The 17,807-nt window shown below is 40.5% G+C and overlaps 1 protein-coding gene across 5 annotated transcripts in view; it reads right to left on the bottom strand.

Annotated features, from left to right (window-relative positions):
* Positions 1-17,807, bottom strand: part of TNFRSF19 (TNF receptor superfamily member 19) — an 85,167-nt gene that overhangs the window by 37,376 nt on the left and 29,984 nt on the right. For all 5 annotated transcript variants that reach the window (XM_019736609.2, XM_074330038.1, XM_019736608.2 and 2 more), the window contains exons 4-5: positions 15,782-15,960; positions 9,866-9,951 (exon numbers count right to left, since the gene is read on the bottom strand). In XM_019736609.2, the coding sequence (XP_019592168.1) occupies positions 9,866-9,951; positions 15,782-15,960 (265 nt within the window). The remainder of the gene's footprint in view (positions 1-9,865; positions 9,952-15,781; positions 15,961-17,807) is intronic.

Raw genomic sequence — 17,807 nt, 5'->3', positions numbered from 1 at the left:
TGGGTGCATCTTCTTCTATGTCAATTATTTTTCAATAATGGTAAAAATTATTTTGCAACAGTTTAAAAAATGTACTGCATCCCTTTAATTATAACTGTGTAAGTGTCAAGCAATGATGTTTCTTGAATATTTAATAAAATAGCTACCTGATTAACAGAGACAAAACTCTCATGAATACGTAAAACAATTTCTCTGAGATGGTCAAAACAATAAATGAAGCAGTTAAAATAACATTTTAAACACCTGAAGTGGGATACTGTCTCTAAAAAAATTTCTCTTTGATACTTGATTTCAAGCTTCCGATTTTTACTTTCTAATACCCTTTCCAATCTTTGAGTTATTTTCCACTAGTTTTTCTAAACGGATGACTCAATTACATTTCTAGTTTCAGTTTTTGTCTTTATTTTGAAACTATTTTAAAATTCTCTTATTCCTGCTCCTTCCGAGTTCACCAGGAGAGGCAGTACTGAGCTCGGCTGTGCTGTCAGTGCTGTCAAGCCACCTTGGGTTCGAATCCTGTCTCCTCTTCCATGTAATTGCTTCCTGGCTGTGAAGTGAGGGCATCAGATATGCCCACCACAGCAAAATGTTTCCTTTTTTAAACTCTCCTGGTGGGTCTCTTTTCAATCCTCAAAATTATATTTCTCAAATGTAATCCCCTCCCTTCAGTAGTTGACGTAGGAAGTGGCCAGGCCACTCGCCCACGTTTAAAGACAAAAGGGTCCCTCTCCATTGGTGAAGGCTATGCATTCCCATCTCTTAAAACGAGGGCCCACAGAGGACAAGAGCTGGTCTCCTGTCCCAGTATGAGCCCGTACATACTAACTCATGAGAATAAATGCTCTGTGTGTGAAAGGGAGTGATCTCTAAGCTTCAACTGAGTGTTTCCACTACAGGTTTGGCATAAAGTGTTAAACTGCCTTTCTTCACATTTATTTATTTTAAGCATTTAAAGGGTACACATGCAAATCGCTGTTCCATTTGTGAAAGTCCACAACTTAATGAAACAGGCCTGCTGGATTACATATTTTTTAAATAAACTGCACTTAATCTAACATTCATTTAATTTAGTGACGGCCTTTAACAAATCACAACCTGTTTCATCATGAGTAAATATTTAAACCAGCTCATTGACTTTAAATGTCTAAAAGAGACTGAAGATAAAGGCAGAGAAGTTAGATTTATAGCTGACTAGGTAATAATCAACTGCTACCGTTCTCGGAGGGCTGATCAAAGCCTCTGGTCGTCTGACTTGCAGCTCAGGATGCTTCTGCCTCCCAGGCCAACAGAACTCTCCAGAGTGTCTCCACATTCAAGGCACCCGGTCAACTGACTCAGTCAGGCATTTACACTTCTTTCCTTTCCTTTTCTTCACTTGGAAAAAAGTTAATGGCTCACAAATATTTAGTGATTTTATACTAGGAGAAAGGAATGAATGTAGAGCCTATGAATTTAAGAAACTCTTTTAAGAATTTTTGATTTCTATAACTTTAATGAAACGAGGGCTAAGTAAAGATAAACATTTGAAATAGCCGAACAAGCATCCAAAGCACACTTTTTCCTTTAAAGAGCTCAAGACATTTAAAACTGTCCAGCTTATTTTTTCAACATCCTTAGAAAAGGAGGACCTTGCTATAAACAAATGTTCAAGATATTTTCAGATAACAGTTGTTTACCCGATAAGCAAATAAGCTTAAAAAAGGATTATGATCAGTGGAAATCATTCTGAAATAAATCACAACACTTTTCTGCTGTCTTAAAAAGACTACAACGAATTTGTAATCTGATCATCCCCCCCACCCCTTTTTTTGTGTCCGGAATAATAATGAGAACTATAATTATCGTACTGAGTGGTATTAGAGAGGAAACCTCAGGGGTCAGTCATTAGGATGTATGGGTCGGGTCTGTTTGCTCAACACTAAATGGCACAAAATTACAGTGTGTTTGGAGTTCCTGTGGCTGCTTTTTGCAGTATTTCTGACCCCTCCCTGCTGGACTGCAGGCTGCCTTTTCACTTCTTGCTGCATCCATCTCTGCCTCTATTCGCTTCTTCCCTCTCTTCTCAGTCCCTTCACCAGGGCTGTTTGGTTTGGCAGAGCAAGCTTTCCAATAAAAAATAAATGGATTCCACGGGAGGGCTTAAAAGGCATTCCTCTCAGTAGAGCGCTCCAGTGCCTGGATTCTGCAGGGAGACCTTTCTTTGGTTTCCACAGAAGCCACCTTTGACTACCCCTACTTTAGATTTGTTTTTCAATAACATAATGAAATCGCATAACACTGACAGAAAGAAAGGGTGATGTAAAGGACAAGCAGGGAGCTTTAGAGAGTGGAAGGAAGAGGAGAGCAACCGTGCCTTAAACCAACAAATAAATGAGGGAAAACAGAGGGAATCTCTGCTTCCAACATCAGCGGGAGGGCAGGCTTTCTTCACAATCTGTCCGCCACAAGCCTTGGGCTGTTTTCTCTTTGATCTCAATGGCCCCACCCTGAAAGTTTAACAGGAAAGAGCTACATTGTTAAGACCTCTCTTTATGAAGTCCCCCATCTCTCCTGCCTTAGCCATTTGTGCAGGACGCACACTGGCACTCATCTTGTTCCTGAAACTGTCCCCAAAGCGAGGCTCCATTAACACAGGTCATGGCAGCAGTCTCCTGGCCGGACACTTCAGAATTTTGGCCTGGGGACCACAAACTACTCGAAAACCTCCAGTAAACGAAACCCTTAATTAGCACATACTGGCTTTGTGGACCCTTCCTGAGAGGATCCAGTAAGCCCTCGGGAAAGCTGGCCCACCAAATATTAGCAAAATCATCAGAAGAACTCTGCTGCAGAAACAAAAAGCATACACAGATACAATCAAAATCACATAATTTCCCCAAAGCAAACATAAAATCCTTTTGGATTCTATGTGTCTCTTCTGCATCCCGTTAGGCAGGCATTCACTGTGGCCAGATGCAGTAGGAGTTGAAATACCCAGGATGCGAGCTCGGCTGCTGGGACACCACCAGCAACTGGTTCAACCCCAGGAGCTGAGCTGGTGAAACGGTGAAGCTCAAGTGACCTGGTAATTCACCTCCTCCTCCCACCCCCTCATCCCCCTACCTTCTCTTTCCTCCTGTAATGAAAACCTGAGAAGTCCTATTGGCAATGATTTCAAAACACTCCCAATTTATTTTCTTTTAAATTTGTTTTTGTTTTCTCTAAAAGAGGCATTTACCAGGTACCCCTACTTAAAAATAATTTAGCACTGCATGTCAAGAGACAAAAATATCAATACCTTTGGACCCATAAACACACTTGTGGGCATCAATTCATTAGTGTGTAAATACGGAAAGATGCCCACACAGAGATGTGACCAGCAGCAATATGGGTAATGTAATAGGCAGCCTTAAACCCCACTGTCATCCAAATTCCTATATTAGGGGTGTCCCAACTTTTTTCAACATTTTTCACCAAGGGCCATATGCGGTAAAATATACAAACAGCCAGGGCCACTCACTTGAGGTGAAGCACAGATTGCCTCACCTGGTTTATTTAAGTAAACTAAATATATTTTTGGAATTTGCTGCGGGCCAATTAAAAATGGATTGTGGGCCGCAGTTTGGACACACCTGACCTATATGATACTTTACTCAATAACATCATTAAAATAATGCTGAGAATAGTACATTTTAAAAAAAATTACATCTTAGGTGGAAAAAAGATACAAAATAGTATGTACAGCATAATTACATCTATTTAAAAAAAAATCAGTGGTATAGATAGAAAAAAGAAAATCATCAAAATGCTATATTTTGTTTTGTATGCTCTGACGTTGGAAATGTTTTGTTTACAGTGTTCTACCTTTTTCTATTAAACTTTAAAACTTACCTTGAATGAGTGAATATTTCCTTTAAACGCTTATTTGGAAATTACTTTGATTCCCTACTTAGAAGATACTTTAGGCTTCGTTTGGAAAACAATCACTTTTTAATAATGTGGCTTATTACTTATTGGTGCAGAGACCTGCAGTCTTAAGCCATGTAAAATTCCTAAATAATTTCAGGTCAATAGAGCTGCTTTTCTTTCTTCCCCCACACAGCGACTTATCTGATCTCTTATCTCTTTGGAATCACGTGGCTTGTTTTACAAAGCCCCCAAGAACAAAGCAAACATCTAGGTTAAACACACTGAAATAAAGCTGGACTCGGGTGAAAACCCCTTTGAATTTTTTCAAAACCATTTGTTCCAACCACAGTATTTGTTCCACATTAAGTAAACATTGCTAAAAGAAATCATACAAAATCTGCATTTCTTATCAGACCCAGGGCAGAATATAGTTCTTCTAAAATTTCTTGTGTGTTTTTCCCCATTTCTCTTGAATGCTCTAAATGGGCTCCCGTTGGTAGGAGGTGAAGCTACAAGGAGGAGCAAAGCCTGAAGCAGGGTTTTCCACTTACTTTTAGTTACCTGCAATTTACAGCGATGTCACTAATCAACCTGGGCTCCATGCCAACCAGTCCTTCTCACAAGTCAATGCTGTAAGTGACTGACAAAGAGGGTATGGGTGGACTAATTGATTATATTCACACGTCCATTATTATTTGGGTGGGTGGGTGAGCGAGCTGAAAGTTCACACTGGTTGGGCACGGGGCATTGAGGCCTTGCGTAATGGGACAGAGAGAAGAGACCAGCCTAAGCAGGGTCTCTTCAGCCTGGTAGTCCAGCCATTCGAGTAACAAACACAAAACCCCACTGCAGCCCCTTGCTAGGTACCCTCCATTGCTCACCCACCAGTGGAGGTAAAGGACCAGCAAGACAAACATCAAAACCAGCTGCATCATGAGATCCTCCCTGTATGGGACCACTCCCAACCACCACGTCGTCCACAGAGCCCACCTGGCCAGGTGGGGCCAAGGGACGCAGGGCAGATGCAGCCATCATCTGGAAGAGGGCAGGCCGGCAGGCAATCATCACAGAGCTCACTCTGTGGCAGGTATGCATCTGCAGAATATTTCGTTCAGCTCTCTGTAAGGCCTGCCAACGTGGGTATGACCATCCCACTTTCCAAGGAATAAATGGAGGTTCAAAGTGGTGAGATGATTTGCCCAGCGTCTCACTGTCAGCACAAGGCAGAGCCTAGATGTGAATCCGAAACTCCTAGCAACAGGTCCCACACTGTGTTCTGCTCTATTCTACTGCCTCCGCTAGATGCCCAATTTTTCAGGACTTCTTAAAACTGGGTCAATATAGAGTAAAGAGTCAGAGGGATAGAAACGTCTTTCTTGGTTTTGAAATCACTTTACAAGGAATACAGGTTTACCCTACAAAGAGAGAAACTTACATTTAGACACACTATTACAAATGTGAGCTGTAGAGAACCTGTTTTGTTACCTGATGGCTGAGGTTTCCTCCATCTCTCATTATGCCACTTCCTATGGAGTTGGACACTTACGCAGTACTAGCTCACTGCTGTCATTTGAACCATTGCCTTTGCTGAATCCCTGGGCAGTCACTTGGTCCTTTCTCAAGACAGCAAGTGCTCCCAAATGCCAGGAGATAAGATTCCACATCCAAGATGCATTATATGGTAGACGGAGTGAAGGGAGCCAACAGACTGGACACCTGCCCATTGGTAGACGCTGTGCCAGGAGACTTACACATATTGACTATTCAGTACTTACAACAACCTTAGCAGGTAGGTGTCACCCCATTTTACAGGGACAAAGCCTAACCCTCAGGGAGTTAGTTACGTAAGTCACTCGGCCAAAGTTACACCAGCCATAGACAGGAATAGACTTTGGGTGGCCCTTTGGAGAGTTGACAGATACATGGGAAGTTTTCATTCTTGTGTTTTCTGTTAAATTGCTACTTTGGTTTCCCTCAGGTATTATAGAAATATAAGAAAATGTATCACATTCATTTAAAATGATGCTTGTGTTATTAACACAGACAGTCATCCTTTTTAAAGACCTGTCTGTAGCTTGTTATATGCCACACATTTAGGTACAACTAGTGTATGTACTGGGGCCGCTTCAGAGGTGGGCTGAGTCACTCCCATGGCAAAAGCCCCTCCAGATGATATATAAGGAGCAAACGATGCCTCACTATGACCACAGACTTCACCTTGGATGCTACTGGGAAACCCACTATTTTCTCTAATCAGCTTGCATCCCATTCTCTGTCATGAGAACCTCTTCCAGCCTCTGAGTTCCTCGGCTCCAGCTTCACCAGGCAGACCACGGTGCCTCCTCTGTCACACACACAGAAGCCGTGTATACGAGCCTCTCTCCCCGACCGCTGAACGCCTAAGGGCCCCACGCCCTCCTTGCCTGGTGACCCCAGGAAGTTGCCCCTCTCTCCTCCCAGAGAAGACCAACCCGACACCTGTGCTTTGGGATCTTTCTCCTACAAACCCTCTATGTCTGGTCATTCTTTGTTCTCTCATATAAAAGAATCAACCTCTTTCAACTAGATCCTTCCCTTCAACCTGCAAACATGCAGATGTGTCTCTCAACTGAAACATGAAGTAAGACAAAACGCCCCCCTTGCCTGCCCACTCCGTGTGTCACCTTCACAGGCAAACATCTGCAGAGAACTGTCTATAATCGTCTCCATCCTCCCCTTGCAGTGACTTCTTGTTTCAGTATAATCTGGCTTCTATTTCCGTTACTCAGTAAAATGGTTCTTGTCAATGTCACCACAGACCTCCAGGGTGAAAAGGACATTTCCAGTGTCAACTGACTCAACTTGCACAGGGCGTCCAGTGCTACAGGATGCTACACTCTCCTGCTCTCCCCCAACTTCTCTGGCCCCTCTGTTTAGTCTCCTTTTCAGGCTCATCCTCCTCTAACTGATCCTTTAAATCCAGCTCCAAAGCCTTCCCCAAAGCTCCTACGTCATTACCCAGTATACAGCCCTAGAGCGCCATGGATCCTTCCAGATGTGGGACTGAGCAGTCACAATTCCGCCTCTGTGTGTCGCATCTGAACACTGTTGAACTTGGAGTAGTTACATGACAACTTCCTACTACACTGTACCTTTCATGAAGAAAAGGACAGGGATCTATCTGTCCTTCACGGTGTGTGCCTGCCACTCAAATATTTGTTTAGCAGGTGGACGGAAATGGCTCTGCCTCAAAGGACAATGGTATTTAATTACACCAATCAAACTCTCTCCTTCAGGAGCGTGAAAGAGAAGTACAGACCAAAGCAGTCCATTGAAAGTATGAGGGAAAAGCAGGAGGCATAAAGAGAGGCCTGCAGGCTGAGCAAGTGGCTGTGTGACGCTGATGCGGGCCCCTCCTGCTTCCGAGGGGCCATGGCCTCCAGACTCCAGGGCTGCCTGGGGTCCCCAGTAAGGGCTACCCCCGAGTTCTGGGAAGTTCCAGCCTCTCTCACTAGCACCTGTATCCTTGAAACAAATGCCAGTACTTGAGGTAGTTTGAGTGGCGTCACTTTCTTCTAGCTAACTACTAAGAGTCTAAATAACACAGGAGCTCCTCATGGGAGAAAAATCACTGAAGAAGCAGTTTTTTTGTGGATAAGTTGAAAAGCCCAAAGTAGAAGAAATGAAAACATAAGGCATCTTACATAATTTCCCCCAAAGACGTCAAGATCTCTTTTGAGGAGATTAGTTGTGTTCTGGAATTACTCCCAAGAACTGTGCCAAAGGCAGCAAATTTCCCTTCACAGAGATAAGGATTAGCGCTCACTAAAGACCACCAGACTGTTGTTTCATGATTTGAAAGGCTATTAGCTGTGCACACTGCATTTCTGACTTTTAAAAATAATTTATTTGTCTTTGCTTCCTAAAAAGTTTCATTTACGGAGAAATATATCTATACACGTAAGGTAAACTAGTTAATTTTCTTTTCAAATTATGTTAATAACTTAATTAGGGCTTTACAAGGCATTAAAAGTTAAATGTGAAATCTATGTTTAAAGGATAATTTATGATGTCCAAACTTTGCCAGATCCCCAAAGGCAAAAAAATTCCAATGCCTCAGACCTATGACTAGATTATATTAAATTTAAGCCCAATAAATTAAACAGGAAAGAAAAAAAATAAAAACGAGTACTTTCCAACTCTAAACTGGGCAATACCAATTACTTGACTAACTCTTTTATGGTAGTTGGGGATAAAGAGCATAATCTTTGCCTTCTGGACAAAATGATGGCTGAGCTGACCCATGGGCAAGACCAGGCTGCTGCCCCTGTTTTAACTGGAAGAAGACATGGCATTTTATGGATTGTGTAGCAGAAAGAGGCTCTTTCAGGATCTTCTCTATGTTAGATCTTTAGAGTTTTCATTAAATGATGAACATTAGAACAAACAGTGTAACAAAAAGTCAACAAGCAGTAGATGACATCAGCCAACAGAGTACAGATTAGATAGTTTGGTTTTCCTTTGGGAGCTAGTAGAGTATGGAAAGAGTACACTATTTGGAGTGAGAGAGACTTGGGTTTGAATAATGTCTGCCAATTACCAACCATCAGTGGAAAGCTATTAACCTCTCTGGACCTGGTGTCCTCAACGACAAATGTGGGCTGATGACGGGATACTGAGAAAATCAAGTAAAACATATCATTTCTCTATGGTGACTAATACTTAACAGGCATTCAATATTGCATTTGTTAATTGCAATGAATTATTTGGTGAATGTTTGCATAGTATAAAAATGAAGGTCAAAATACATTGCTATAAAAGAGTGAAATTTTTTTTTTTTGCTTTTGATTTTGTTACTTCAAGTGAAGAATAGAAAGTAATGCATTTTGGTAACGGACATGATAACATGAACCACAAAATTCCATGATGTTCTTGGAGACAGAAAGACTATGTGACGTTATCAAATAATGCAATAACTTTCAATTAGTTCAGAGGGAGCTTTTGTCACAGAAAGGAGCAATAGGACCAATCCCATGCATTGAAAATTACATAAAAACAACCCCAAAATTTAAACATTGATAAACAAAGTCCCCCCAGGAAGGCATGAGCTACCTATGCATGGACAGGCCCCGCCTTCTTCCTCCACCTGGACTGCCTGTGTCTTGTGTACAGTGAAGCACAGCTCACCAAAGCCCTCTCAGTGAAGCCTGGCGTGCCCTGAGCATACAAGGGGGGCCACCTGCAAGATGTCTTTCTTGGCCCAACACCCATGGGCTTTCATTGGCCAGATTTATACGTAGGATTAAGAAGAGTGATGAGCCGCTCTTCTTCCCATTCAAGATCAATGCAGGTTTGTAAAACTTGTAACAAATACCTTTTATGTCTGAGGGAAAAAGTATTGTTGAAAAGATTAACTAATAGTAATACAAAGAGGAAAGGCACAATTTTCTCATTTACAGTTATAGCCCCTGCCCATAATGGGTTTTCTCTTGTTTATGTGTTAAATGAGAAAAATAGAGGAGTGAACAAAATGAACTAAGATTCCATTTAACAATTTGTTGATTAGGACAGGTGATTCAAGGAGAGGCAGGTCTCTGGAGTGGCAGAGAAGACACTGCACGGCAGTGTCTGGGGACTAAGACGGGAAAACACGGGAATTCGTGGGGCAGTGGTGCAGAGACATTATGCATTAGGATTTGGACCACCTAGTTAATTGGAATTGTCTGAATTACCTATCTAGAATGAAAGATAAGAGTTTGAATGGAGGACAACAACAGCAAAATGTATTTCACTTTGAGATTCAAATCAATGGACACAGTTTGCTGACTGAGGCATACAACAAAAGAGCTTTCTGTCCTGCTGGAAGCTTGATAAAAGAGTGCACACTGTAAGCCCCACAGCAGAGAAAGATTTTGCTGCATTTCCCAACTGAACAAAGGTTTTTTTTTAAAAAAAAGGCCAAGAGCCTTTCTGATGTGTTTGTATGGAGTTCACTCACAGTGTGGTTCGTAAGGCGGAGGCGGGTCTCCACAAGGTACACACTCCATGTCTTGAAAACCAACAAGTTTTGTCTTCCTATAAAATCTAGAAGAGAAAAGAAAATAATCCTCGTTAGCTCTTTTATCTAAGCTCACAGTTGCAATGAACAGATTTATGTCATAAAGTACTGGCAGTCTCCATTACCAGTTCTATTGTTTAAAAAAAAATAAAAAAGGTTCTCAAAGGCTTAAATAGTATCTTAGACAGACATGCTTAGAAAGGCTCCTGAGCATGTAGTGAACACTTAAGAAATACCAATTCCACGAAACATAACTTTGTAGATTCTACTCGGCCTCACTTTTTCTATGTTGAGGTGGGGGTGCTGGTGAGAAAATAGGAAATCAATTTAAATGATGCCTTATAAATAAAGCGCTAGTGTTTCACATTTGAAATTCAGAGACCGAAAAAGTCAAGCAAACCATAAAAGCAATGGAAAAATGTAGCAAGACATTTATACAATCTTGATAGAGGGACATATTTCTAGGCATGACAAGAGACCCAGGGGCTAGAATGGAAGAGATGAACAGTTTTGAAAACACACACACACACACACACACACACACACACACACTATTAAAGACACAAGAAGAGCAAAAACAAAGCATCATCAACATAGTTAGTGGGCAAAAGAAAATTGAGAAATAGTCCTAATCATAGTATTGTCTATAACTTAAGTCTATAACATTAAACTTAAAAATCATTGTGGTGAAAGCGGAAAAACAGGCAAGGAACTTTAATTTCCAAAAGAATGAAATTTCATAATTTTTAATTTTCATAATTAAAACGAAGAAGAATGATACGATTTTTAATTTAACATTAAAATGTTTGACCTCATTTCTAATCAAGTAAATATAAATTGAAATGACAATATACCATTTTTACTTAAAAAATTGAGAAAGTGTTGGTGTGAGCATAGGCAAATAGGTAGGTGCCTATATTACCAGTGGGAATATAAATTGCTACTTGTAGGAGAGCAATTTAGCAATATGTCATCAGAGCTCAACAAAATAGTTTACATCCTTCACCCAATAATTTCATTTTTTGAAATGTATCCTAAGCAAATAATCAGGTGGGTGAAATTGTAGGTAGAACGATGCAATCACAGTATTGTTTACGAGGCATAATCCCAATATCCTACAGTGAATATGACTAACTGCAGTAGACCCAAGGCAAAGGAATCCAAGGTGACCTTTAGAAACAATAATGCAGACCTATCGCACATCATTTTTACTCATGAAATATCATTAAGTGAAAAATAAGAAGTGTGAATAACATAATTAAATTTTGTACAAACATGTTTGGTATAGATTCTTTCAGATCATTTGCCAAAGCAGCTAAAAAATATTAATGTGTATATATTTGCATTGAAAAAATGATAAGGATATTATATACCAAATATTAACAGTGATTATTTCTACATGGTGAGAATTTAAGCAATTTTTTTTTATATAGAAAGCTTCAAACTTTTCTATGACAAAAATAGTGATAATGGAGAATAAATTTATAGATCAAATCTACGGAGGACAGGTAGAAGCAGTTATTCTGTGAAATTGGACAATGCAGTAACAAATCTGTGTAAGTTATGATTGAAACAAAATTTGCATTTGAAACCAGGTAAGTTATCTCAAATGGCCAATACCTTCCATATTCGCTCAATAGTCCATTTTCATTTGACTATGAAAATCTGTCCAAATGATTGTAATATGATGATTTTCCACCAAATTTTAATTAAAGATATTTATTTTGGAATTTATAAAGTCAGAATAAAAGAACAAAATTGGAGGATTCACACTTCTTGATATCAAAATATATTACAAAGCAATAGTCATGAATGCAGTGTGGTACTGGCATAAAGAGAGACTTGTAGACCAACGGGACAGAAGCGAGCCTAGAAGTAAACCCTCACGCATATGGTCAAATGATCTTTGACAAGGGAACAGAGACATTTAATGGGGAACAGGGCAGTCTCTTCAACAAACAGTGCTAGTAAAACTGGATATCCACACGCAAAAGAACGAAGTGCAACCCTTGTCTTACACCATATAAAAAATTAATTCAAAACAAATTGAAGACCTAAATGAAAGACCCAAAACTATAACATTCCTGGAAGAAAACATAGGAGAAAAGCCTCACGACATTAAATTTGGCAATAATTCTTTGGATATGACACCAAAAGGCAATAAAAATGCATATATGAAACAGGCAGCAAAAGAAAAAGTAGGTAAGTTAGGCTACATTGAACTGAAAACTAGTGCATCACAGGATACAATCAATGTATGCTTACACCCAAACTCACTGGCGGTGTATACATGAAATATGTACAGCCTTTCACAAGTCAGTCACACCTCAATGAAGTGGTCAAAAAAAAGTAAGTCACACTAAAAAAAGTTTTAAATTATAATAATAATTCCTTCTAGGATTAAAAATCAAAGATACAATCGACAGTGAAGGGCAACCTGCAATATGGGAGAAAATATTTGCAAATCATATTCTAAGCTGGATGAGCAGTTTTAAAACACTCTGGAAGACCTGGGTAAAATTCACTATATAATTATTGCCTGCCTCATACATTCATGCCGGCTTAGAAAGGATGTAATTTTAAACTAATCATATAAATAAACTATGAAACATCATTCAAATGTCTACTCATTTCTAACTTTCCCACATCTAAGCATTTATTTAAAGAATGAGCAAACATTGTAGAAACTAAAGCAGTCGGCTCAGATGACAAGGGAGGTTAAGCGGGGAAGCACATTTGGTGGGAGCTCCCGGGAGACGTACCCTCTCTCACACTCCAGCAGCACACCTCCTGGGTTCCCTCTTTGTAAAACTAGAGCCCCGTGTCCTGTGCTTTTCCCCACGCCCTCTGGGCACTGCCCACCTCAGCCCTATTCCTTAAGACAAGCATAAGTTGGGCATTACCTCCTGTGGATTTCCCCTTCTCCCTGCCCCCAGATGAAGAGAGCAGACATGCACAGACACGCTTTCAGCAAAATTGTAGAACAGGAACAATAAAGATGTGTCAGATGTTCAGTGTGTGTTCTCGAATAGATTTGTACAAGATCAAAATTCTGGGTGATGTTATTCGTAGGTATCAGTGTCTTCTGAGATTATAGACCATTACTTTTTTATGAAACAACAGATTTATTGACATATAATTCGCAAACCATAGAATCCATCCATTTAAAATATATAATTAAGTGGTCTTCAGTATATTCACAGAGTTGTGTAACCATCAGCACAATCAATTTTAGAACATTTTCATCATGCCAAAACAGAAACTCCGTACCCTTTGGCAGTCGCGCTGCCCCCGACCCCATTCTCCCCAACCCTCCCAACCACCAGCCCTAGACAACCACTGTATTTACTTTCTGTCTCGATAAATTTGCCCATTCCAGACATTTCATACAATGGGATCACACAATAGGTGGTGGTCTTTCGTCACTGGCTTCTTTCACTTAACATAACCTCTTCTAGCTTCATCCATTTTGTAGCACACATCAGTCATTCATTCCTTTTTAACGCTGAATAAAATTCCAATGTTTAAATACACTCCATTTTGTTTGTCCATTCATCAGTTGATGAACATTTGGGTTGTTTCCATTTTTCACTACTATGAATAATGCTGCTATGAACATTTGTGTACAAGTTTCTGTATGGATATGTTTTCAGTTCTCTTGGTTACATACCTAAGAGCAGAATTGCCAGCTCACATGGTAACTAACTCTATGTTTAACTGTTGAGGAACTGCCAGACTGTTTTCCAAAGTGGCTGCACCATTCTACATTCCCTCCAACAGTGTATAAGGGTCCCAATTTCTCCACATCCTCCCCACCACTTGTTATTGTCTGTCATTTTGGTTATAGCCATCCTAATGGATGTGAAGTACCCACATGCAGTTTTAATTGGCCTTTCCCTGATGGCTAATGACATTGAGCATTTTTTCACGTGCTTATAGGCCATTTGTACATCTTCTTTGGAGAAATGTCTACTCAAATCCTTTGCCCATATTTTAATTGGGCTATTTGCCTTTTTATTATTGAGTTGTAGGAGTTCTTTATATATTTTAGGTAAGATAGTCCCTTATCCCATATATGATTTACAAATAGTTGCTCTAATTCTGTGGGTTGCCTTTTCATTTCCTGGAGGGTAGCCTTTGAAGCACAAAAGACTTGAATTTCCATGACGTCCACTCCAGCTCTTTTTTCTTTAGGTGCTTGTGCTTTTGCTGTTAGCCCACTGCTTCTTGCACCTATTTCAGTGTTGAGTCATTGCACAGGCCATGCGTGACCCACAGGCTATGTCCTACCCTGCTTCTGCCCTTCAGGCCCAGAGCTTTCTCTCCCCCTCTCGCCTCAACCAGAGCCCCAGAATTAGCACTGTGCCATTTGGTCAAAAGCACCCTGGTACTGTGGTCATGTCCTGGTCGAGTCTAGTCACCGTCCTTATAGATTCTTATAATAGTGACTTAGACTCCTGGATGTGGCCCCAGGCAAGTCCCACCGCGAACTGGCTCAGTGATCTTGCCTGAATAACCTGCAGCCCGGATAAGGCTCACCTTCATTTTTAAAACACTGTGAACAGTACAGAACATAACTCATGTAAAGGGTTTAGCCAAGTGTCTGGTGCGTTCTAAATAATAAACGTTTGCTGCTCCTGTAGTGCTGTTATTTCTGGTTGTTTTATGTCAGCAATAAAGAAAGCCTGCTTTCCACAGCTCCAGGAATTCTGGCTCCTCTCTCTTCTGTCTTTGGTTGGTAACACAGGCTGCACTCTACACCCATGAAAGTATCCTGATATTCTGCCTGGTCACCCTCCCTTCTTAGCTCGGGCAGTAATGCCTCTCACTCCCATGCCACCAGATAAGCCAAGCAGGTGTATCTGGCATATCTGTCCAATGGTTACCTGGGAGGACTGAAAATTTTAAAATTCCTCCTTTAAAATTCCACCTGTGCCAGGTGGAGTCTCCTTTCTTTCCATTGTCTGGGTTCATTTTCAATGTGCACATTTAAGGTGTTCACCCTTCACACATGCGCACTTCCTCCCACCCGCTCTTCTTCTGCGTTACTCTTCCCTTTTCCTGAAGATAACCCTAGCAGCTTCTTAAAAACTTGTAGGGCCTGTCTCTAATGGTTCCGTGTGTCCCAGGGCTCTTCCTCCACACATCTGCTCGGCTACCTGCCTTATCTCCTTCAAGTCTCTGCCCAGACCTCTCCTTTCCAGTAATACCTACACTCTAATTCTGCAACCTGCCTATGCCCCTTACTGCTCTAGGTTTTCTTTTTTCCATAGAAATCACCATCTCCTGCTTTCTGAATAATTCACTTCTCTAGATTGACTGTTTATATATTTTTTAAAAACTTATTAGAATATAACCTCCACCTGGGTAGGGATCTTTGCTTCCTGACCTAAGCAATGCCTCGCTTTACCTAAAGCAATGCCTTGTGGCTGCTGGGCAAATATCTGTTGAAAGGACTGCATGGTTGTGATTTGTATGTTCCTGGTCCCCAGTGAGGATGACTATCTTCCTATGATCACGCGACCATATGTGTTTCCTCTTCTGTGAATTGCCTGTTCATTCTTTTGTCCATTTATCCATGTTTTCTTTTCTATTGATTTGTAGAAACTCTTTAGATTTTCGCGACACCGATCCTTTGTTAGTACGCTTATTCCTTTTATTTATAACCAGCGCCTGTCACCGTGCATGGCACAGGCACGGAAAATCTAGTGGTGACTGTTGAGATGCAAAGTCATGAACACTCAATAAGTGTGTTCGGGTTAATATCAGTGTGCATTCACGTTTGGAAGGGAAGAAGAGAAAGGCCTGTGTAAACATAATTGAATAATTACAAGGGAGAGAAATCGTCCAACGTACCCTGGCAGGCAGTCCCCGCACACGGCATCACTGGTGACAGAGCAGTTTGCCTTCTGGAAGCGGTTCACCACCCCACAGGCCAGGCACGGCTTGCATTTCTGAAAGCCCCAGTCCTCCTTGAACCTGTGCGGCCGGCATGTCACACACTGGGCATCCTCCCCGTAGCCAAAGCCACATTCCTGCGGGGATTAACAGGCAATAGAAAGCTATTCAGACATTGCAAGCGTGAAAAAGGAAAGACGCCGGGATAAAACGAAGACCTGGTCTAATAATTAAGAAGTGCCGGCCTTCCTAGAGACAAAGGCAGCTCTCTCAGCAAGTTCAAATGTGCCTCCCACTGCTAATAATCTCTCTTACGATATACTTAGTCATCCACTTTATTCAAGAAGCCACGAGCATTTGAATAAGAAAGATTCTCCAGGACCCCCACTGCTGCATTATTGCAGCTTAGGGCAGAATTATGGCAATTTCTTCTTTTCTAATTAAGCCGCTCTTGTGAATGTTCAGTAACTAAAGTCAGGGAAACATTCAGACATGTATTCACTTATTGAGGCAGAAAATAAGTACTTCGCTATCAACGATGGTATTTTAGAAAAAGAGGATAACTAATAAAAAATTTCATAAGCGTACAAGCCCAGAAGTCTCTCCAGTTAGAGAGCACATGAAATGGTAGCAGTTTGATGTTGTCCAACAGTAGGAAGATTCTTACATATTTGTTATTAATAAAGGAACACTGTAGTCTTGTTCGGATAAAACTGTGTGGCACTACAGGTCTTCAGCTTCCCTGGATTTGGATGTCAGAATACAGAATTGTTTTCCAAGGCTGGGCAAGACTAATGGCTCTTTGACCCACATTATGATCCTTTCCATAAGTTTAGGAACTAAATAAATGATAGCAGATCACGTAATGTAATTATAACGCTACCACGAAAAGAATGATGCAGATTATGTGTTCATGATAGTTTAAAAAATAAGTTCTAATATAGAATTAGAAGTATGATCCCAATTTTCACAAAACGTTAATAATGAGTACTAACATTTATTGGGTGCTTACTCTATGCCAGGAACTTTTGACACATTATCTCATTAATTCATACTCATTCCCAACGAGAACAGCATTATCATTATTCCCATTTCATGGATGGAAGTATGGAACTTCCCAAAAGGTACCGTGTTTCCCCAAAAATAAGACCTAGCCAGACAATCAGCTCTAATGTGTCTTTTGGAGCAAAAACTTAATATAAGACCCAGTATTATATTAATTATATTATATTATATTACATAAGACTGGGTCTTATAATAAAATAAAACCAGTCTTATATTAATTTTCTCCAAAAGATGCATTAGAGCTGATTGTCCGGCTAGGTCTTATTTTCGGGGAAACACGCTATGTACCTTAACCAAGGTGACAAAGCTAATGTTGGGATCAGGATTCGAACCTACACAGTTTAATTCCAGACTCAGACTTCACACCACTACACCGTACCGTCTTTCAGGTATCGGGTATGTACACAGGAAAATGTCTCAAAGATTACATATCAAATATTAACACTGGTTATCCATACTTTGTGATGGTTTCTATAAAACACTGGCCATTAAAAAAAAAAAAAGCAGACTGTAGCTTAAGAACTGCAAGAAGAGCATGTATGCCGAGAGCATGCGGAGTACACCCACAAACTTGGCTGGATGCACAGAGGGAGGAAGGCTCAGACCAACCTCCCCCACCCCCAGGCCTCAGCCTCTCATCTGTAAACTACAGAGGCCAGAATGCAAATCCCAGGTAGTGCAAAATTCCCATTTTCGTACACATTTTTTATAGTTTAATTTCTTCATCCATATTTATATTCACAGTCAACTAAACAATACTTATTGGCCCAAAATTAAATGAAAACTAACAAAAAGGATAGTATTCCCTGTACTTAATAAACTACTCGATAAAGAATATTAGCAAGAACACTTCAATCTGGATTTTTCTTTTTTTTTTTACTAATGAACTCAATCACACTTTGGAGGAGTGATACCTTCC

The sequence above is a fragment of the Rhinolophus sinicus genome, linkage group LG04 (genome assembly GCF_036562045.2).
Source record: "Rhinolophus sinicus isolate RSC01 linkage group LG04, ASM3656204v1, whole genome shotgun sequence".
NCBI lineage: Eukaryota > Metazoa > Chordata > Mammalia > Chiroptera > Rhinolophidae > Rhinolophus > Rhinolophus sinicus.
Note: the sequence above shows the minus strand (reverse complement) of the source record. Positions and strands in the feature narration are given on the sequence as shown.